The following is a 21,538-nucleotide window of genomic DNA, read 5'->3' as shown; positions in this document are numbered from 1 at the left end:
GCTCTAGTGTATACCAATGCCTTTATCGTAGTAAAACATCCCAAGGTGCTTCACAGGAGTATTGTAAGACAACAAATCTGAAACTGAGCCGCATAAGGAGAAATTAGGGCAGGTGACCAAAAGCTTGGTCAAAGAGGGAGGTTTTAAGGAGCATCTTAAAGCAGGAAAGAGAGGCGGAGAGGCTTAGGGAGGGAGTTCCAGAGTTTGGGGCCCAGGCAGCTGAAGGCACGGCCACCGATGGTGGAGCGATTATAATCAGGGATGCTCAGGACGGCAGAATTAGATGAGCGCAGACATCTCGGGGGGTTGTGGGGCTGGAGGAGATTACAGAGATAGGGAGGGGCGAGGGCCACGGAGGGATTTGAAAACGAGGATGAGAATTTTGAAATCGAGCCGTTGCTTAACCAGGAGCCAATGCAGGTCAGCGAGCACAGTGGGTGATGGGTGAGTGGGACTCGGTGCAAGTTAGGACACAGGGCAGCGAGCACAAGGGATGATGGGTGAGCGGGACTCGGTGCGAGTTAGGACACAGGGCAGCGAGCACAAGGGATGATGGGTGAGCGGGACTCGGTGCGAGTTAGGACACGGGGCAGCGAGCACAGGGGGTGATGGGTGAGTGGGACTCGGTGCGAGTTAGGACACGGGGCAGTGAGCACAGTGGGTGATGGGTGAGCGGGACTCGGTGCGAGTTAGGACACGGGGCAGCGAGCACAGGGGGTGATGGGTGAGTGGGACTCGGTGCGAGTTAGGACACGGGGCAGTGAGCACAGGGGGTGATGGGTGAGCGGGACTCGGTGCGAGTTAGGACACGGGGCAGTGAGCACAGGGGGTGATGGGTGAGCGGGACTCGGTGCGAGTTAGGACACGGGGCAGTGAGCACAGGGGGTGATGGGTGAGCGGGACTCGGTGCGAGTTAGGACACGGGGCAGTGAGCACAGGGGGTGATGGGTGAGCGGGACTCGGTGCGAGTTAGGACACGGGGCAGTGAGCACAGGGGGTGATGGGTGAGTGGGACTTGATGCGAGTTAGGACACGGGGCAGTGAGCACAGGGGGTGATGGGTGAACGGGACTCGGTGCGAGTTAGGACACGGGGCAGTGAGCACAGGGGTTGATGGGTGAACGGGACTTGGTGTGAGTTAGGACACTCCCTCAGTACTGCCCCTCCGACAGTGCGGGGCTCCCTCAGTACTGCCCCTCCGACAGTGCGGCACTCCCTCAGTACTGCCCCTCCGACAGTGCAGCGCTCCCTCATTACTGCTCCTCCGACAGTGCGGCGCTCCCTCAGTACTGCCCCTCCGATGTGCGGCGCTCCCTCAGTACTGCCCCTCCGACAGTGCGGCGCTCCCTCAGTACTGACCCAACAACGCGCCGCTCCCTCAGTACCGCCCCTCCGACAGTGCGGCACTCCCTGAGTACTGCCCCTCCGACAGTGTGGCACTCCCTCGGTACTGCCCCTCCGACAGTGTGGCGCTCCCTCGGTACTGCCCCTCCGACAGTGCGGCACTCCCTCAGTACTGCCCCTCCGACAGTGCGGCGCTCCCTCAGTACTGCCCCTCCGACAGTGCGGCGCTCCCTCAGTACTGCCCCTCCGACAGTGCGGCGCTCCCTCAGTACTGCCCCTCCGACAGTGCGGCACTCCCTCAGTACTGCCCCTCCGACAGTGCGGCGCTCCCTCAGTACTGCCCCTCCGACAGTGCGGCGCTCTCTCAGTACTGCCCCTCCGATGGTGCATAACAGGCTGTTAGGACATTGCTAATTCTGGCAACTCAACCACTTTGGAAAAGCAAAAGCAATCTTCCCGGGTTTAATTGGACGTGATTGCTGTGCCAGCCTCTCCCATCTGGACACTCGAAACACTGCCCATTATTTAAGTTCGCTAATGTTGCTGGCCACACTGGTGTTCTACGATGATGGACAGTTATGTCAATGTCCATATAACCAGTCAGCAGAATCCAGCTGTCAATTACAGGCAGACATCTGAATGAGCAATTTACGAAAAATAAAACAGCGATCTCATTGTACTATTAGATAGGGTCACATTCAACACCTCTTGTGAAATCAGGACTGACTGTAATATATTCACCGTGCCCTGGTTCCCAGGGCAACGGATGCTGCATTTTATTTAATTGAGGTTTCTAAAACCTGCAGACAACAACAAGGACACCTGACTGGGAAACCACACTGTGAAGCAACTGGATTTGCACATTACAAAGAACGTGCATTTATATCGCGCCTTTCGCAACTCCAAGATATCCCAGAGTGCTTTACAGCAAATGAAATACCTTTGGAAGTGCAGTCACTGTTGTAATGTGGGAAGCGCGGCAGCCAATTTGCGCACAGCAAGCTCCCACACACAGCAACGTGATAATGACCCAGATCATCTGTTTTGGTGATGCTGGTTGAAAGACAAATATTGGCCCCAGGACACCGGAGGGGAACTATTCTTCCAATAGTGGCTGTCAGAACATTTATGTTCACCAGAGAGGGCAAATGGGACCCTGGTTTAACGTCTCATACGAAAGGCGGCCCCTCCGACAGTGCGGCGCTCCCTCAGTACTGCCCCTCCGACAGTGCGGCGCTCCTTCAGTACTGCCCCTCTGACCGTGCGGTGCTCCCTCAGTACTGCCCCTCGGACAGTGCGGCGCTCCCTCAGTACTGCCCCTCTGACAGTGCGGCGCTCCCTCAGTACTGCCCCTATGACAGTGCGGCGCTCCCTCAGTACTGCCCCTCGGACAGTGTAGCGTTCCCTCAGTACTGCCCCTCCGACAGTGCAGCGCTCCCTCAGTACTGCCCCTACGACAGTGCGGCGCTCCCTCAGTACTGCCCCTCGGACAGTGTAGCGTTCCCTCAGTACTGCCCCTCCGACATTGCAGCGTTCCCTCAGTACTGCCCCTCCGACAGTGCAGCGCTCCCTCAGTACTGCCCCTCCGACAGTGCAGCGCTCCCTCAGTACTGCCCCTACGACAGTGCGGTGCTCCCTCAGTACTTCCCCTCGGACAGTGTAGCGCTCCCTCAGTACTGCCCCTCCGACAGTGCAGCGCTCCCTCAGTACTGCCCCTCCGACAGTGCGGCGCTGTCAGTGAGTAACTCTCAGATTGAGGGCAGCAATTGTTTGCAATGAATTTGAAAATACCCCGACAGATCCTGACTGAGCAAGCTCCGTGACTGTTCGGAGGAATTGACAGACGGACCGTTGGCCAGCCATGTGGTGTTCTGTACCCGGGCTTACAGAAAACCTTGGCTCAAGATCCACCTGAGCAGCAGCTACACAAATCTTGATCCAGTGGGTATCTGGAGATGTGTGAGAAGTCTCATTCAGAGCGGCCACAGGGATTGGAAAAGCGACACTGTGGCAGCTGGGGCTCTTCTTCTCGAGTGTTGTTGGAGCTGCACTCATCCAGGCAAGTGGGGAGTGTTCTCTCACACTCCTGATATGCCTTGTAGATGGTGGAGAGCTTTAACATCACCTGAAAGGTTCGGTTATAGCGCATTGATGGGGCAGTGTAGAGCGAGCTTTACTCTGTATCTAACCCCCTGTATCTGCCCTGGGAGTGTGTGATGGGACAGTGTAGAGGGAGCTTTACTCTGTATCTAACCCCCTGTACCTGCCCTGGGAGTGTTTGATGGGACAGTGCAGAGGGAGCTTTACTCTGTATCTAACCCCCTGTACCTGCCTGGGAGTGTTTGATGGGACAGTGTAGAGGGAGCTTTACTCTGTATCTAACCCCGTGCTGTACCTACCCTGGGAGTGTTTGATGGGACAGTGTAGAGGGAGCTTTACTCTGTATCTAACCCCATGTACCTGCCCTGGGAGTGTTTGATGGGACAGTGGAGAGGGAGCTTTACTCTGTATCTAACCCCGTGCTGTACCTACCCTGGGAGTGTTTGATGGGACAGTCTAGAGGAGCTTTACTCTGTATCTAACCCGTGCTGTACCTGCCCTGGGAGTGTTTGATGGGACAGTGGAGAGGGAGCTTTACTCTGTATCTAACCCCGTGCTGTACCTGCCCTGGGAGTGTGTGATGGGACAGTGTAGAGGGAGCTTTACTCTGTATCTAACCCCGTGCTGTACCTGCCTTTGGAGTGTTTGATGGGACAGTGTCGAGGGAGCTTTACTCTGTATCTAACCCCGTGCTGTACCTGCCCTGGGAGTGTTTGATGGGACAGTGTAGAGGGAGCTTTACTCTGTATCTGGCTATGTTATACCCGACTAGGAGAGTCTATTCTTGAACAGAATGCAAATAAAGCGGAACTTTGTGGAGAGATATTTTGATACTAAGTGACACAGAAAATTAGAATTCCGTGCATTATTGAACCACGAGAAGTGCAGGCGAGGATGAGCTGGAAAAGGGTGAATTCATTGCTAACCCGGTTAAACCGCAAACCACAAGCCAAGTCATGGTCAAATGACAGACCAAGAACCAAGTGCTTGTGTGTGGCTGAGAATCGGTTCCGGTTACTGTATTACGGTTTGTAAGCACATAAGAAATAGGAGCAGGAGTCGGCCATTCGGTCCCTCAAGCCTGCTCCGCCATGCAAAAAGATCATGGCTGAACCGATCATGGACTCAGCTCCACTTCCCCGCCCGATCCCCCTAACCCTTGATTCACCTCGAGTGCAAAAATCTCTCGCTCTCAGCCTTGATAATACTCAGCGACTGAGCCTGCACAGCTTATCTGAGGTCGACTAATCCTTTAACCAAACCTCTACCCATGCTAATATATGACCCACAATCCCATGGGCCCTTCTCTAGCATAACAACCTTTAATGTGGCACTTTATTGAAACCCAAATATACCACGTCCAGTTCTAGAAACATAGAAACATAGAAACATAGAAAATAGGTGCAGGAGTAGGCCATTCGGCCCTACAAGCCTGCACCACCATTCAATAAGATCATGGCTGATCATTCACCTCAGTACCCCTTTCCTGCTTTCTCTCCATACCCCTTGATCCCTTTAGCCGTAAGGGCCCATCTAACTCCCTTTTGAATATATCTAACGGACTGGCATCAACAACTTTCTGTGGCAGAGAATTCCACAGGTTCACAATTCTCCGAGTGAAGAAGTTTCTCCTCATCTCGGTCCTAAATGGCTTATCCCTTATCCTTAGACTGTGACCCCTGGTTCTGGACTTCCCCAACATCGGGAACATTCTAAAAGGCCATCGAGCTGAAACAACATCTCCGTTTCTCACTCCACAGATGATGTCTGACCTGCTGAGTATTTCCAGCATTGTCTGTTTTTATACTACAGCCACTGGTTTCTCCTTATTTCCCTCGCCCATTTCAAACTGAGGAGGAATTTCTTCTCTCAGAGGGTTGTAAATATGTGGAATTCTCTGCCCCAGAGAGCTGTGGAGGCTGGGTCATTGAATATATTTAAGGTGGAGATAGACAGATTTTTGAGCGATAAGGGAGTGAAGGGTTATGGGGAGCGGGCGGGGAAGTGGAGCTGAGTCCATGATCAGATCAGCCATGATCTTATTGAATGGCGGAGCAGGCTCGAGGGGCCGAATGGCCGACTCCTGCTCCTACTTCTTATGTGTTTATCCGATTATAACCTTAAAAACAACAATACCTGGTATTTATAAAGTGCCTTTAACATAGTGAAACGTCCCAAGGAGCTTCACAGGAGTATTATGCGCTAAAAATTTTACTCCGAGCCGCATAAGTAGAAATTAGCGCAGGTGACCAAAAACTTGGTGAAAGTGGTAGGTTTTAAGGAGCGTCTTGAAGGAGGAAAGGTTTAGGGAGAGAGTTCCAGAGCTTGGGGCCCAGGCAGCTGAAGGCACGGCCACCATTGGTTGAGTGATTATAATCAGGGATGCTCAGGAGGGCACAATTAGAGGAGCGCAGACATCGCGGGGGGTTGTGGGGCTGGAGGAGATTACAGAGATAGGGAGGGGCGAGGGCCATGGAGGGATTTGTAAACGAGGATGAGAATTTTGAAATCGAGGCGTTTCTTAACTGGGAGCCAATGTAGGTCAGTGAACACAGAGGGTGATGGGTGAGCGGGACTTGGTGCGAGTTAGGACACGGGGCAGCGAGCACAGAGGGTGATGGGTGAGCGGGACTCGGTGCAAGTTAGGACATGGGGCAGTGAGCACAGGGGGTGATGGGTGAGCGGGACTCGGTGCGAGTTAGGACACGGGGTCAGGGAGCACAGGGGGTGATGGGTGAGCGGGACTTGGTGCGAGTTAGGACACGGGGCACAGGGGGTGATGGGTGAGCAGGACTCGGTGCGAGTTAGGACACGGGGCACAGGGGGTGATGGGTGAGCGGGACTCGGTGCGAGTTAAGACACGGGGCACAGGGGGTGATGGGTGAGCGGGACTCGGTGCGAGTTAAGACACGGGGGGCAGCCGAGTTTTGGGTCACCTCCAGTTTAGGTCGAGTAGAACGTGGGAGGCCGGCCAGGAGTGCGTTGGAATAGTCAAGTGTGGAGGTGATACAGGGCGGGGAGGGGAGGGGAAAGGATGTGGGGCTGGAGGAGATGACAGAGATAAGGAAGGGGCGAGGGCTATGGAGGGATTTGAAAACAAGGATGAGAATTTTGAAATCGAGACGTTGCTTAAAAAGCTGGAAGAGAGCTATTGGCGTCGCGTGTGAGCAGTGGATCAGAGCTTGTGTTACGGTTTAGTGGGACAGGCTTTGGAGGGTGTTCGATGAAGTTACCTGTTAAATGCTGATTCCGTGTGGCGGCCATGCCCATTAATGCCGATGCCCTCTCGCCCACAGGTGCCACGTTTGACGTGGCGATGCGCTTCCTCTACGAGTGCCCCTGGAAACGCCTGCAGGAGTTACGAGGCCTCATCCCCAACATCCCCTTCCAGATGCTGCTGCGGGGGGCCAACGCTGTGGGCTACACCAACTACCCCGACAACACGGTGTACAAGTAAGGCATCGCCTCGGCTGCCAGCCGCCATCCATCATCCTTCGCGGTCCCCTCCGGCCCCGCCATTCACTCCCTGGCTCTGTCAGATTTGAAGGTGGCAGGGCAGGTTGAGAACACTGCTGAATAAAGCATACGGGATCCTTGGCTGAATAAATAGAGGCACAGAGTGCAAAAGCAAGGAAGTTACACTAAACCTTTATAAGTCACTGGTTCGGCCCCAGCTAGAGTATAGAAACATAGAGACATAGCAATTTACAGCGCAGGAGGAGGCCATTCCGGCCCATCGTGTCCGCGCCGGCCGACAAAGAGCCGCACGGCCCTCGGTCAGCAGCCCTGAAGGTTACAGATAAACCTGTGAACAACGAACAATGGCGGAAAGGTAAAGAGCACCCAGTCCAACCAGTCCGCCCCACACAACTGCAACACCCCTTACACTGAAACATTCTACACTTCAGTATTGTGTCCAATTCGGGGCCCCGCACTTTAGGAAGGATGTCAAGGCCTTGGAGAGGGTGCAGAGGAGATTGACCAGAATGGTTCCAGGGATGAGGGACTTCAGTGACGTGGGGAGACTGGAGAAGCTGGGGTTGTTCTCCTTGGAGGAGAGAAGGTGAAGAGGAGATTTAATCGAGGTGTTCAAAACCATGAGGGGTTTTGATAGAGTAGATCGGGAGAAACTGTTCCCGGGGGCTGGAGGGTCGGTAACCAGAGGGATTTCTGTATTTAAGGAGGGATATAGTTGCATTGGAAGCTGTTCAGAGAAGGTTTACTCGGTTAATTCCGGAGATGAGGAAAGGTTGAGCAGGTTGGGCCTCTACACATTGGAGTTCAGAAGAACGAGAGGTGATCTGATTGAAACTTATAAGATAATGAAGGGGCTCGACAAGGTGGATGCAGAGAGGATGTTTCCACTGATGGGGAAGACTAGAACTCGGGGGCATGATCTCAGAATAAGGGGCCGCCCATTTAAAACTGAGATGAGGAGGAATTTCTTCTCTCAGAGGGTTGTAAATCTGTGGAATTCTCTGCCCCAGAGAGCTGTGGAGACTGGGTCATTGAATATATTTAAGGGGGAGATAGACAGATCTTTGAGCGATAAGGGAGTAAAGGGTTATGGGGAGTGGGCGGGGAAGTGGAGCTGAGTCCATGATCAGATCAGCCATGATCTTATTGAATGGCGGAGCAGGCTCGAGGGGCCGAATGGCCGACTCCTGCTCCTATTTCTTATGTTCTGATGGTAAAGGGCACAGATTTAAGATCATTGGCAAAAGAGGGGGAGATGGGAAGAATGTGTTTACGCAGCGAGTTGTTGTGATCGGGAACGCGCTGCCTGAAAGGGCGGTGGGAGCAGATTCAATCGTGACTTTCAAACGGGGAATTGGATAAATAGTTGAAAAGGAAACATTAGCCGGGCTGTGGGGAAAGAGCAGGGGAGAGTGGGACTGATTGGATCGCTCTGTCACAGAGCCGGCACAGGCTCGATGGGCCCAGTGGCCTCCTCCTGTGCGGTATCGTTCTGTGATTCTAAGTCCTGCCATGCACCATGTGCCGCAGACTGGCATCACATCCGGGCCCCGCTGCCACGGGGCAGCGTTGAGCAGAGAATGGGCATTCCGGAAATGCAGGATGCAATTTCTGAAGGGGGCCATTGGCAAGTTTTTCCAGTCGGAACTATTTTTTGAAAGGTAACCGTTTTGCACACCTGGGGGCCGGAATTTGGGGGTGAGGGTTTTTTTGGTGGCGGTAATGTCGGGTGGTGAATAAATTTGGCCCCGGGAAACGGTTTGCGTCGGCAGCCAAAAAACTCAGCAGCTGAGAGTGGGGCGGAGCGCTCAGGGAGGCGTCCCACACTTCCCTTAGAGCGCTCGGCCGGGGGAGCAACTGAATATCCCGTTGCTAAACAGCCGGCCTCGCGGCAGCCTGAGAGAGGCCTTGCTGGGGAAAAAGAGAAATCGAGACAAAAAACACCAGAAACGTTCCCTGTATGTCACGCAGCCCCCAAATAAAGTTCAATCACAACCAAAGAAAACCCAATCGCACTCACCCCCCATTCCTTCCCTCACCTCCCACAGCAGCTTTCTCTGGCGGGGTGACTATGGGGACGCGATGGGTTCAGCGCGAGACAAGTGTTGAGATGGGTCAATACCAGGGGGTGTTGCACACCGGCACGGTGCTCCCGGGCGGGCGTCCTCTGTGTCGCTGGTACCGGCACACTGAAAATACCAACCCTTTACCGCCCCTGTTAATAATAGGCTCCCGAGGTATGGAAAGTGGGCCACGTTGTCCAAGGCCACGCCGTGGATCTTGATGACCGGCGGGGGAGGTGGGGGGCGGGGGGCAGTGTTGTGTGGCGGGGTCAGGCTGGTGGAGGACCTTTGTCTTACGGATGTTGAGTGTAAGGGCCATGCTTTCGTACGCCTCAGTGAAGATGCTGATTATGATTTGGAGTTCAGCCTCTGAATGCGCGCAGACACAAGGTTTGTCCGCGTACTGTAGCTCGGCGACAGAGGATGGGACGGCCTTGGATCTGGCCTGGAGGCAACGAAGGTTCAACAGGTTCCCACTGGTTCTGTGGTTCAGTTCCACTCCAGCGAGGGCAGACATCGATGATGAGGTTCAACACCGCCTCCAGTGCGCCAGAACAGCCTTCGGCCGCCTGAGGAAGAGAGTGTTCGAAGACCAGGCCCTCAAAACTACCACCAAGCTCATGGTCTACAGGGCTGTAGTGATACCCGCCCTCCTGTATGGTTCAGAGATGTGGACACCTCAAATCGCTGGGGAAATACCACCAACGATGTCTCCGCAAGATCCTGCAAATCCCCTGGGAGGACAGACGCACCAACGTCAGCGTCCTCGACCAGGCCAACATCCCCAGCATCGAAGCACTGACCACACTCGACCAGCTCCGCTGGGCAGGCCACATTGTTCACATGCCCGACTCCCAAAGCAAGGGCTCTACTCGGAACTCCTTCACGGCAAGCGAGCCCAAGGTGGGCAGAGGAAACGTTCAAAGGACACGCTTAAAGCCTCTCTGATAAAGTGCAACATCCCCACCGACACCTGGGAGTCCCTGGCCAAAGACCAGTCCGCCCTAAGTGGAGGAAGTGCATCCGGGAGGGCGCTGAGCACCTCGAGTCTCGTCGCCGAGAGCATGCAGAAACCAAGCGCAGGCAGCGGAAGGAGCGTGCGGCAAACCAGTCCCATCCACCCCTTCCCTCAACCACTGTCTGTCCCACCTGTGACAGAGACTGTAATTCCCGTATTGGACGGTTCAGTCACCTGAGAACTCACTTTTAGAGTGGAAGCAAGTCTTCCTCGATTCCGAGGGACTGCCTGTGATGAACGCCCCTGTTCCAACCCTCGCGAGGAACGGGGGTATCCCAACCAAGTTCTAGTCCTAGGTGGAGCCCGCTACACTCTGGGCAGCTGTAACACTCTGCCAACCAGTACCCCCCCCCCGGGCACCCGTATCCGTGCAAAGTCCTCGCTGTCTGGGTGATGAGCACAGAGTATGTTGGGTTCTTGTCCTGTCTTGGTCTGACAGGGTAGATGCAGGGAGGGTGTTTCCCCCCGGGCTGGGGAGTCTAGAACCAGGGGTCACACAGTCTCAGGATAAGGGGTCGGCCATTGAGGACTGAGATGAGGAGGAATTTCTTCACTCAGAGGGTGGTGAATCTTTGGAATTCTCTGCCCCAGAGGGCTGTGGAGGCTCAGTCTCTGAGTATATTCAAGGCTGAGATCGATAGATTTTTGGACTCTCGGGGAATCGAGGGATATGGGGATCGGGCAGGAAAGTGGAGTTGAGGTCGATGATCAGCCGTGATCGTATTGAATGGCGGAGCAGGCTCGAGGGGCCGAATTGCCGACTCCTGCTCCTATTTCTTATGTTCTTATGTTGTGCTGTTTCAAGTCAGTGAATGTGTCTCAATTCCTTTAGCCCAGCTCGTCTATTTTGATATGGGAACGGTCCCCTCAATCACCAGCATTTACTTGTCCAAGCAAGGTTCGTGTGAGTTTCCCGAGCCCTGGAACGTCTGGGCCCCGTAAATCCGAGCAGAATTGTCCACGTGAGCGATAGTCCACGGCTGAGAGCTCCTTCAATATTCTTAAAGCAGCTGCATATAAATTAGGAGTGAATTAAATTACTTGTAATATACTCACGTGCTCTTTGTTCCAAATGCTGGCCATACCTGATGAGCATTACATGCAGGACTCAGAATCCATCTGCCGACGAGATCACTTAGTAAGCAGGAGCAGGCTTGGTGTGAACTCGATTCAAGCAGCCAAAATCCTCCCAAAATCGATTCCGTGAATTCGAGCTCACCCAGAACCCGGCTGCCCCCAACAACAACACCTTATATTTATATAGCGCCTTTAATGTCGCAAAGCATCCCAATGCGCTTCACAGCAGTGTTATAAGGCAAAATAGATACATTTATTAGGGCATGTGACCAAAAGTTCGGTCAAAGAGGTCGATTTTAAGGAGCGTCTTAAATGAGCAAAGAGAGGTAGAGAGGTTTAGGGAGGGAGTTCCAGAGCTTGGGGCCCAGGGAACAGAAGGCACGGCCACCGATGGTGGAGTGATTCGCACCGAGTCCCGCTCACCCATCACCCCCTGTGCTCGCTGCTCCGTGTCCTAACTCGCACCAAGTCCCGCTCACCCATCACCCCCTGTGCTCACTGCCCCCGTGTCCTAACTCACACCAAGTCCCGCTCACCCATCACCCCCTGTGCTCACTGCCCCCGTGTCCTAACTCACACCGAATCCCGCTCACCCATCACCCCCTGTGCTCACTGCCCCCGTGTCCTAACTCACACCAAGTCCCGCTCACCCATCACCCCCTGTGCTCACTGCCCCCGTGTCCTAACTCACACCGAATCCCGCTCACCCATCACCCCCTGTGCTCACTGCCCCCGTGTCCTCACACCGAATCCCGCTCACCCATCACCCCCTGTGCTCACTGCCCCGTGTCCTAACTCGCACTCAGTCCCGCTCACCCATCACCCCCTGTGCTCGCTGCCCCGTGTCCTAACTCGCACCGAGTCCCGCTCACCCATCACCCCTTGTGCTCACTGCCCCGTGCCCTAACTCGCACCGAGTCCCACTCACCCATCACCCCCTGTGCTCACTGCCCCGTGTCCTAACTCGCACCGAGTCCCGCTCACCCATCACCCCTTGTGCTCACTGCCCCGTGCCCTAACTCGCACCGAGTCCCGCTCACCCATCACCCCTTGTGCTCGCTGCCCCGTGTCCTAACTCGCACAGAGTCCCACTCACCCATCACCCCCTGTGCTCACTGCCCCGTGTCCTAACTCGCACAGAGTCCCACTCACCCATCACCCCCTGTGCTCACTGACCTACATTGGCTCCCGGTCCGCCAACTCCCTGATTTAAAAATTCTCATCCTTGTTTACAAATCCCTCCATGGCCCTCGCCCCTCCCTATCTCTGTAACCTCCTCCAGCCTCACAACCCCCCGAGATCTCTGCGTTCCTCAAATTCTGGCCTCTTGAGCATCCCTGATTTCCATCACTCCACCATCGGTGGCCGTGCCTTCAGCTGCCTGAGCCCCAAGCTCTGGAATTCACTCCCTAAACCTCTCCACCTCGCTCTCCTTCGTGAAGACGCTCCTTAAAACCGACCTCTTTGACCAAGCTTTTGGCCACCAGTCATAATATCTCCTTATGTGGCTCGGTGTCAAATTTTGCTTGATAAATCGTTACTGTGAAGCGCCTTGGGATGTTTTACTACATTAAAGGCGCTATAGAAATGCAAGTTATTCATTTGGAGAGGAATTCTCATCATTTCAGTACAAGAAAGAAAACTGAGGCTTAAATTATCTGGGTGGAGGTCAGTGGAGCTCACATAGTCAGAAGGAGGCGTGGTTAAACTCGGCATTAACCAAACACGGTGGACCCCAGAGGGCAGGATGAAGGGGGTCCAACTCATCCCATCCGTGCAGGACCCCTAACTCACTCTGTCTGTAGTCTGGGCTGTGTCTGTACTCTCCTGTCTAGACTGTCAGCAGTGTCTGTACTCTCCTGTCTAGACTGTTGGCCGTGTCTGTACTCTCCTGTCTAGACTGTCAGCAATGTCTGTACTCTCCTGTCGAGACTGTTGGCCGTGTCTATACTCTCCTGTCTAGACTGTCGGCAGTGTCTGTACTCTCCTGTCTAGACTGTCGGCAGTGTCTGTACTCTCCTGTCTAGACTGTCGGCAGTGTCTGTACTCTCCTGTCTCGACTGTCGGCAGTGTCTGTACTCTCCTGTCTAGACTGTGGGCAATGTCTATACTCTCCTGTCTAGACTGTGAGTCGTGTCTGTACTCTTCTATCTTTTTATACCGGATGATTTCGAGCAGGTCCTGGTATATGTCCTTCCTGGGCAGATAGTAAACCGGTTTAGACCCCGGAGTCCATTCGTGGGGCTAGGGAGAGCGATCGTTAGCCTCAGTGCCCCTGATAGGAAGGGTTAACGAGTGGGTGGAGGGTCTGAACATTAGACAGTGTGTGCGTGTATATTTATACAGCACTTAGTACTGCCCCAGGTCAGTAGAGCTCACATAATCAGAAGGAGGCGTGGTTAAACTCGGCATTAACCAAACATGGTGGACCCCAGAGGGCAGGATGAAGGGGTCCAACTCATCCCATCCGTGCAGGACCCCTACCTCACTCTGTCTGTAGTCTGGGCTGTGTCTGTACTCTCCTGTCTAGACTGTCAGCAGTGTCTGTACTCTCCTGTCTAGACTGTTGGCCATGTCTGTACTCTCCTGTCTAGACTGTCAGCAATGTCTGTACTCTCCTGTCGAGACTGTTGGCCGTGTCTATACTCTCCTGTCTAGACTGTCGGCAGTGTCTGTACTCTCCTGTCTAGACTGTCGGCAGTGTCTGTACTCTCCTGTCTAGACTGTCGGCCCAAAGCACTTTACAGCCAATCAAATACTTTTGAAATGTAGTCACTCTTTTAATGGAGGATATTTGTGCACAGCAAGCTCCCACAAACAGTAATGAAATTAAAGCCGAGCTGCTCTGTTTCAGTGGTTCTGGTTGAGGGATAAATATGAGCTTTTCTCCAATTAGTTCCACGAAATCTTTAACAGCCACTTGAGACTGCCCTCAGTGTAATACTTCATCTGAAAGGTGATAGTGAGGCACTCCCTCAGTACTGCCACTCCGACAGTGCGGTGCTTCCTCAGTACTGCCCCTCCGACAGTGCGGCACTCCCTCAGTACTGCCCCTCCGACAGTGCGGCGCTCCCTCAGTATTGCCCCTCCGACAATGCGGCGCTCCCTCAGTACTGCCCCTCCGACAATGCGGCGCTCCCTCAGTACTGCCCCTCCGACAGTGCGGCGCTCCCTCAGTACTGCCCCTCCGACAGTGCGGCGCTCCCTCAGTACTGCCCCTCCGACAGTGCGGCGCTCCCTCAGTAGTGCCCCTCCGACAGTGCGGCGCTCCCTCAGTACTGCCCCTCCGATAGTGCACCGCTCCCTCAGTACTGCCCCTCCGATAGTGCGCCGCTCCCTCAGTACTGCCCCTCCGATAGTGCGGCGCTCCCTCAGTACTGCAGTGGAGTGGCAGCCTAGATTTTCTGGTCAGGACGGGTGGGAGGAGGTGTGGAGAATAAACACCAGCTCGGACCTGTTTCTGTGCTGTTCACTCGATGTCATTCAGTGTAACTTTCAGGAATTGTGAGAACAAGTTTGCTAAAACAAAAAAGCGGCCTTCGAGCCTTGGGCCGTGGGAGCCAGTGGAAGTATTTGGAGCAGATCGAGAGCGGGGGGGGTCTAACGCCCGCTCTGCTTGTGCCCGTCAGGTTCTGCGAGGTGGCGAAGGAGAACGGGATGGACATCTTCAGAGTGTTCGACTCCCTCAACTACCTGCCCAACATGGTGCTGGGCATGGAGGCAGCGGGCAATGCGGGCGGAGTGGTCGAGGCTGCCATCTCCTACACTGGCGACGTGTGTGACCCCCAGAGGACCAAGTACTCGCTGGACTACTACCTCAGGCTGGCCGACGAGCTGGTCAAGGCTGGGACCCACATCCTCTGCATCAAGGTAAGGTGGGGTGAGGGGGTGCCAGGGTGGGAGGGGGGGGCAATATAATCTTACCGCAGCACGAACAAGCATCTCAGTGGTGGGAAAATAATTGGAAAACATCCTGAAGGACAGGATAAATCTACACTTGGAAAGGCAAGGATTAATTAGGGACAGTCAGCACGGATTTAAGAACATGATCATATTGAATGGTGGTGCAGACTCGAAGGACCGAATGGCCTACTCCTGCACCTATTTTCCAAGTTTCTGTAAGAAATAGGAGCAGGAGTTGGCCATACGGCCCCTCGAGCCTGCTCCGCCATTCAATACGATCATGGCTGATCTATGGCACTGGAGAGGAGATTTACCAGGATGTTGCCAGGACTGGAGAATTTTAGTGATGAGGAAAGATTGGACTGGGTCTGTTTTCTTTGGAACAGCGGAGGCTGAGGGGAGACCTGATTGAGGTGTATAAAATGATGAGGGGCCTGGATAGAGTGGATAGGACGGACCTGTTTCCCTTGGCAGAGGGGTCAACAACCAGGGGGCACAGATTTAAAGTAATTGGGGGGAGGTTTAGAGGGGATTTGAGGAGAAATGTCTTCACCCAGAGGGTGGTGGGGGTCTGGAACTCACTGCCTGAAAGGGTGGTAGAGGCAGAAACCCTCACCACATTTAAAAAGTACTTGGATGTGCACTTATAACCTACAGGGCTACGGACCGAGAGCTGGAAAGTGATATTAGGCCGGGTAGCTCTTGGTCGGCCGGAGCAGACAGGTTGGGCCGAAATGGCCTCCTTCCGTGCTGTAAATTTTTGTGATTGCAAATTCGTTAGCTTACTGATTTTATATTGAAACTTCGCAAAATCTATGCCCCAATTTCCCCAGTTATGTACAATTAAAAACAACCTTACACTTCGCAATGTATGCACTCCTTCTTTAACTGGTCGTGCACAATGCCTCTCGCTATGTATATATCCACGCTGTTCACACCTCGCCTATGGCTGATCAGACCAATGGACTAAGAACAAAAAAAACCTTTCAGTGGGTCTGACTGGACCACACTCCGGCAAAGTCCCCGGCTCAAGAGAAAGATTTCCTTTGTGTCCTGTGGTTTTATAGCGCCTCAAACTGGCTCCGGGTAACATCCAGATGTCCAGTTGTGTTTGGTCAGAGATAACTTGACCACTTTGCCGATTGGCCAACTCGAATGTCCTTCAGCAGGCCTCTTCCTGTTTGATGCAAACTGCCTGCAGTAGGAATGCCCATCCCCCGAGGACTCCCCTTCAGACAGGTTACAGATTTTTTTTCTTCTCCCACAAACCTTCACACGTGACCCTTTTATTATTTGCATCAGTAGTTGCATTAGCACGGTAGTCCACTAGAGGGAGCAGTAGTCCATTAGAGGGAGCTCTAATACAGTGGGGAGTCTCGGACAAGGGGATATAATGTTAAAATCAGACCCGGGCCATTCAGGAGAGAAGTTAGGAAACATTTCTTCAGACAAAGGGCGGTAGAAATGAGGAACTCTCTCCCACAAAAAGCAGTCGATGCTGGCTCAATTAATAATGGCCAATTTGAGATCGCTAGATTTTTGCTAGCCAAGGGTATTAAGGGATATGCAGCCAAGATGGAGTCAAAATATATCTCATTAAATGGCGGAACAGGCTCGAGGGGCTGAACTGTTCGATGCTAAGAGAATGTTTCCCCTGGGCTGGGGAGTCTAGAACCAGGGGGCACAGTCTCAGGATAAGGGGTCGGCCATTTAGGACTGAGATGAGGAGGAATTCCTTCACTCAGAGGGTGGTGAATCTTTGGAATTCTCTGCCCCAGAGGGCTGTGGAGGCTCAGTCGTTGAGTATATTCAAGGCTGAGATCGAGAGATTTTTGGATATTTAGGGAATTGAGGGATCGGGCGGGAAAGTGGAGTTGAGGTCGAAGATCAGCCGTGATCTCATTGAATGGCGGAGCAGGCTCGAGGGGCCCAATGGCCGACTCCTGCTCCTATTTCTGATGTGACTGAGGGGGATTTCTCACTGAAAGTGAGGGGAACCTTTTCTCAGCTCCCACAACTGCCCAAACCTTACTTGTGAATGTGTGAACTGTGGAGAAATAGGTCAACTTTTGCATTTTTTGGTAGTCAGAGGAGATCGTGACACCCAACAAAAGATCTCTCATCTCCTCCTTACCACCTCTGTTCCCAGGGGCAGCAGGGTCGGTGACCCGAGGGACACAGAGATAAGTTAATTGCCAAAAGAACCCGAGGGGGGAGATGGGGAGATGACGGGGAGGGGGTGGGCGGGGCAGCTGTCATGGCCGAGCTGCCCACATCCGTGGCTGATACTGTCCTCACAGGAGCGATACGTTCATGGCTTTCTGGTGTCCCTTCCTGAAAGACAAGAGGAAGAGGGAAGGGTGTGGGAGGGAGAGAGAAAACAAGATGGAAGGAAGTAGGATGGAAGAAAGAAAGAGAGAGAGAGAAAGAAAGCAGGCATGTTATCATCATCATCGGCGGTCCCTCGAAGCGAGGATGACTTGTTCCCACGCCAAAAAGGGATGAGTTCACAGGTGTTCCAATGAAGGACCTAATATTCCGGATCACGAACTACATCCTGAAGGGTGGAAGATGCCTGTGGGTGGGTTTTTTTAACGTGGGGTGACCGTTGCACACCAGCCACCACACGGGCTTGACAGAGCGAGGTCTTGGTCCAGTGGCAAGGGTTAACCAGGATGACTGGAGACCAGCTCTGCTGCATGGACCCAGTGCGCTCACATATCGCACAGTGTGGGCTGGGCCCGTGCTGCCCCTGGGCCCTCAACCTCTCCTGGGCCCCAAACTCTCGCCTCTCCTGGGCCCTGAACTCACGCCTCTCCCGGGTCCCGAACTCTCTCCTCTCCCGGGCCCCGAACTCTCTCCTCTCCCGGGCCCCGAACTCTCTCCTCTCCCGGGCCCCGAACTCTCTCCTCTCCCAGGCCCCGAACTCTCGGCTCTCCTGGGCCCCGAACTCTCTCCTCTCCCAGGCCCCGAACTCTCTCCTCTCCCAGGCCCGAACTCTCGGCTCTCCTGGTCCCGAACTCTCTCCTCTCCCGGGCCCCGAACTCTCTCCTCTCCCGGGCCCCGAACTCTCTCCTCTCCCGGGCCCTGAACTCTCTCCTCTCCCGGGCCCCGAACTCTCCTCTCCCAGGCCCCGAACTCTCTCCTCTCCCGGGCCCCGAACTCTCTCCTCTCCCGGGTCCCGAACTCTCTCCTCTCCCGGGCCCCGAACTCTCTCCTCTCCTGGGCCCCGAACTCTCTCCTCTTCTGGGCCCTGAACTCTCTCCTCTCCCGGGCCCCGAACTCACGCCTCTCCCAGGCCCCGAACTCTCTCCTCTCCCGGGCCCCGAACTCACGCCTCTCCCAGGCCCCGAACTCTCTCCTCTCCCAGGCCCCGAACTCTCGGCTCTCCTGAGCCCCGAACTCTCGGCTCTCCTGGGCCCCGAACTCTCTCCTCTCCCAGGCCCCGAACTCTCTCCTCTCCCGGGCCCCGAACTCTCTCCTCTCCCGGGCCCCGAACTCACGCCTCTCCCAGGCCCCGAACTCTCTCCTCTCCCAGGCCCCGAACTCTCTCCTCTCCCGGGCCCCGAACTCTCTCCTCTCCCAGGCCCCGAACTCTCTCCTCTCCTGAGCCCCGAACTCTCTCCTCTCCCAGGCCCCGAACTCTCTCCTCTCCCAGGCCCCGAACTCTCTCCTCTCCCGGGCACCGAACTCTCTCCTCTCCCAGGCCCCGAACTCTCCTCTCCCGGGCCCCGAACTCTCTCCTCTCCCGGGCCCCGAACTCTCGCCTCTCCCGGGCCCCGAACTCTCGCCTCTCCTGGGCCCCGAACTCTCGCCTCTCCTGGGCACCGAACTCTCGCATCTCCCGGGCACCGAACTCTCGCCTCTCCCAGGCCCCGAACTCTCTCCTCTCCCAGGCCCCGAACTCTCTCCTCTCCCGGGCCCCGAACTCTCTCCTCTCCCGGGCCCCGAACTCTCGCCTCTCCCGGGCCCCGAACTCTCTCCTCTCCCGGGCCCCGAACTCTCTCCTCTCCCGGGCCCCGAACTCTCTCCTCTCCCAGGCCCCGAACTCTCTCCTCTCCCGGGCCCCGAACTCTCGCCTCTCCTGGGCCCCGATCACGGCCCTCCACGATCTCTCGCCGCTCCATCGCCCCGACCTTGCCCACTTGCTCCTGCTGTACCTGCCCACACTCCAATCACCGACCTGGGCCTTGGTGACGTCCCTCTTCGCTGCCGCCGCAGTTTGCACTGCTCCCTGACGTGATACGCCGCCATGCTGTTCCCGGACTGCCGCTCACCGCTCCTTTTGTGGCCCCGACCTGCCGCTGGTGTTCTCAGGCAGGCCGGGGCCTCCACCCTGCTCCCAGACCCTGGTTACAGCACGCCATTGGCAGCATATAATTCAGCAGCTCAGGCTGAGCGGGGCCCCTTTACCAACGTGCTGCCTGAAGATTGCGCGGTAAGGACAGTGTCAGTGTTTGGTCCCGGGCCATTGGCGACTCTCAGCTTCAGGGAGCAGTGCGGGAGCTCTCGGCATTCCTTGGTCGTGACGAGTCAGTGCGAACACTCCCGGGCTCCTGTGTGGCAATATATTTTCATAGCTCCGTACACATTGCAAATGATTTCTTGTCCTTTACCCTGTCCTTCCATCTCAAACAAAGAAAGATGGAAGGACAGGATCATTTCCCCACCTCAGCACGTCACAAAGCGCTTTACAGCCAATGAAGTACTTTTGGAGTGTAGTCACTGTTGTAATGTGGGAAACGCAGGCAGCCAATTTGCGCACAGCAAGCTCTCACACACAGCAATGTGATAATGACCAGATCAGCTGTTTTAGTGATGTTGGTTGAGGGATAAATATTGGCCCCAGGACACCGGGGAGAACTCCCCTGCTCTTCTTCCAAGAGTGCCCTGGGATCTTTTACATCCGCTTGAGAGGGCAGATGGGGCCTCGGTTTAACGTCTCATCTCTGACAGTGCGGCGTTCCCTCAGTACTGCCCCTCCGACAGTGCGGCGCTCCCTCTGTACTGCCTCTCCGATAGTGCGGCACTCCCTCAGTACTGCCTCTCCGACAGTGCGGCGCTCCCTCAGTACTGCCCCTCCGACAGTGCGGCGCTCCCTCAGTACTGTCCCTCCGACAGTGCGGCACTCCCTCAGTACTGCCCCTCCGACAGTGCGGTGCTCCCTCAGTACTGCCCCTCTGACAGTGCGGCGCTCCCTCAGTACTGCCCCTCCGACAGTACGGCGCTCCCTCAGTATTGACACCGGCCCGGAATGTGGGGCTCGGTTCTCTGGAGTGGGAACTGGAGCCCCACGACCATTCTCAGAGGCGACAGCGTGCCACGGCCGACAGGCACGGCGGTGATGCCGCTTGCAGTCGAATAGCCCGACTGCGCGGACACACAGAGGCGGGGAGCAACATTCGCCAGGTGTCCCTGAGCGTCTGATGCTCGGGAGTGTCTCTGTCCGGGCCCCAGCAGCTGTCTGCCCCCTCTCTGTCAGCGCGGGCTGGTTGAACATTTGCGTAGTGGGGAACAAAGAACTGATTGATAGTGCTATTGTATTATTTAAACTGTGTTTTTTCAAAGGGACACATACATCAATATGGCAATTAGGATAGTTAGTATGAAAAATTCATCACCTGTTCACTGCAGGCAACCCCGTGAAGAACGGTAATATATTAAAACAAACAAGGCACATTCGTATCCATGAGCTCAGGGGAGAGATTCCAACATTTTTCATTTATATTACAATCCCAGATGGCAGTAAATTTGGGGGGGAAAACTTCACTCACAGCGAACTTCGAATGCACAAGAGCGCTTACTAAAACAGCACAGACAACCAGAATGCTGTGTTAGCTGAACATAAGAAATAGTCGGCCATTCGGCCCCTCGAGCCTGCTCCGCCATTCAATAAGATCATGGCTGATCCGATCATGGACTCAGCTCCACTTCCCCGCCCGCTCCCCATAACCCTTGACTCCCTTATCGCTCAAAAATCTGTCTATCTCCACCTTAAATATATTCAATGACCCAGCCTCCACAGCTCTCTGGGGCAGAGAATTCCACAGATTTACAACCCTCCGAGAGAAGAAATTTCTCCTCATCTCTGTTTTAAATGGGCGGTCCCTTATTCTGAGACTATGCCCCCTAGTTTTAGTTTCCCCTATGAGTGGAAACATCCTCTCTACATCCACCTTGTCGAGCCCCCTCTTAATCTTATATGTTTCGATACGATCACCTCTCATTCTTCTGAACTCCAATGAGTATAGGCCCAACTTACTCAACTTATTTTCATAAGTCAACCCCCTCATCTCCGGAATCACCTGAGTGAACCTTCTCTGAACGGCCTCCAATGCAAGTATGAACCTCCTTAAATACGGAGACCAAAACTGTACGCAGTGCTCCAGGTGTGGCCTCACCAATACCCTGTACAGGTGTAGCAGGACTTCTCTGCTTTTATACTCTATCCCCCTTGCAATAAAGGCCAACATTTCATTGACCTTCCTGATCACTTGCTGTACCTGCAGACTAACTTTTTGTGTTTCATGCACAAGGACCCCCAGGTCCCTCTGTAC

At 54.6% G+C, this 21,538-nt stretch overlaps 1 protein-coding gene across 1 annotated transcript in view; it reads left to right on the top strand.

Annotated features, from left to right (window-relative positions):
- The window catches only part of LOC139239369 (pyruvate carboxylase, mitochondrial-like), a 1,004,568-nt gene that overhangs the window by 812,799 nt on the left and 170,231 nt on the right, over positions 1 to 21,538 (top strand). Inside the window, exons 7-8 of the mRNA XM_070868045.1 lie at positions 6,740 to 6,896; positions 14,708 to 14,948. Of these exons, the coding sequence (XP_070724146.1) occupies positions 6,740 to 6,896; positions 14,708 to 14,948 (398 nt within the window). The remainder of the gene's footprint in view (positions 1 to 6,739; positions 6,897 to 14,707; positions 14,949 to 21,538) is intronic.

Source organism: Pristiophorus japonicus, chromosome 27 (genome assembly GCF_044704955.1).
Source record: "Pristiophorus japonicus isolate sPriJap1 chromosome 27, sPriJap1.hap1, whole genome shotgun sequence".
NCBI lineage: Eukaryota > Metazoa > Chordata > Chondrichthyes > Pristiophoridae > Pristiophorus > Pristiophorus japonicus.
The sequence above is the reverse complement of the archived record's forward strand: the minus strand, read 5'-3'. Positions and strand labels throughout refer to the sequence as shown.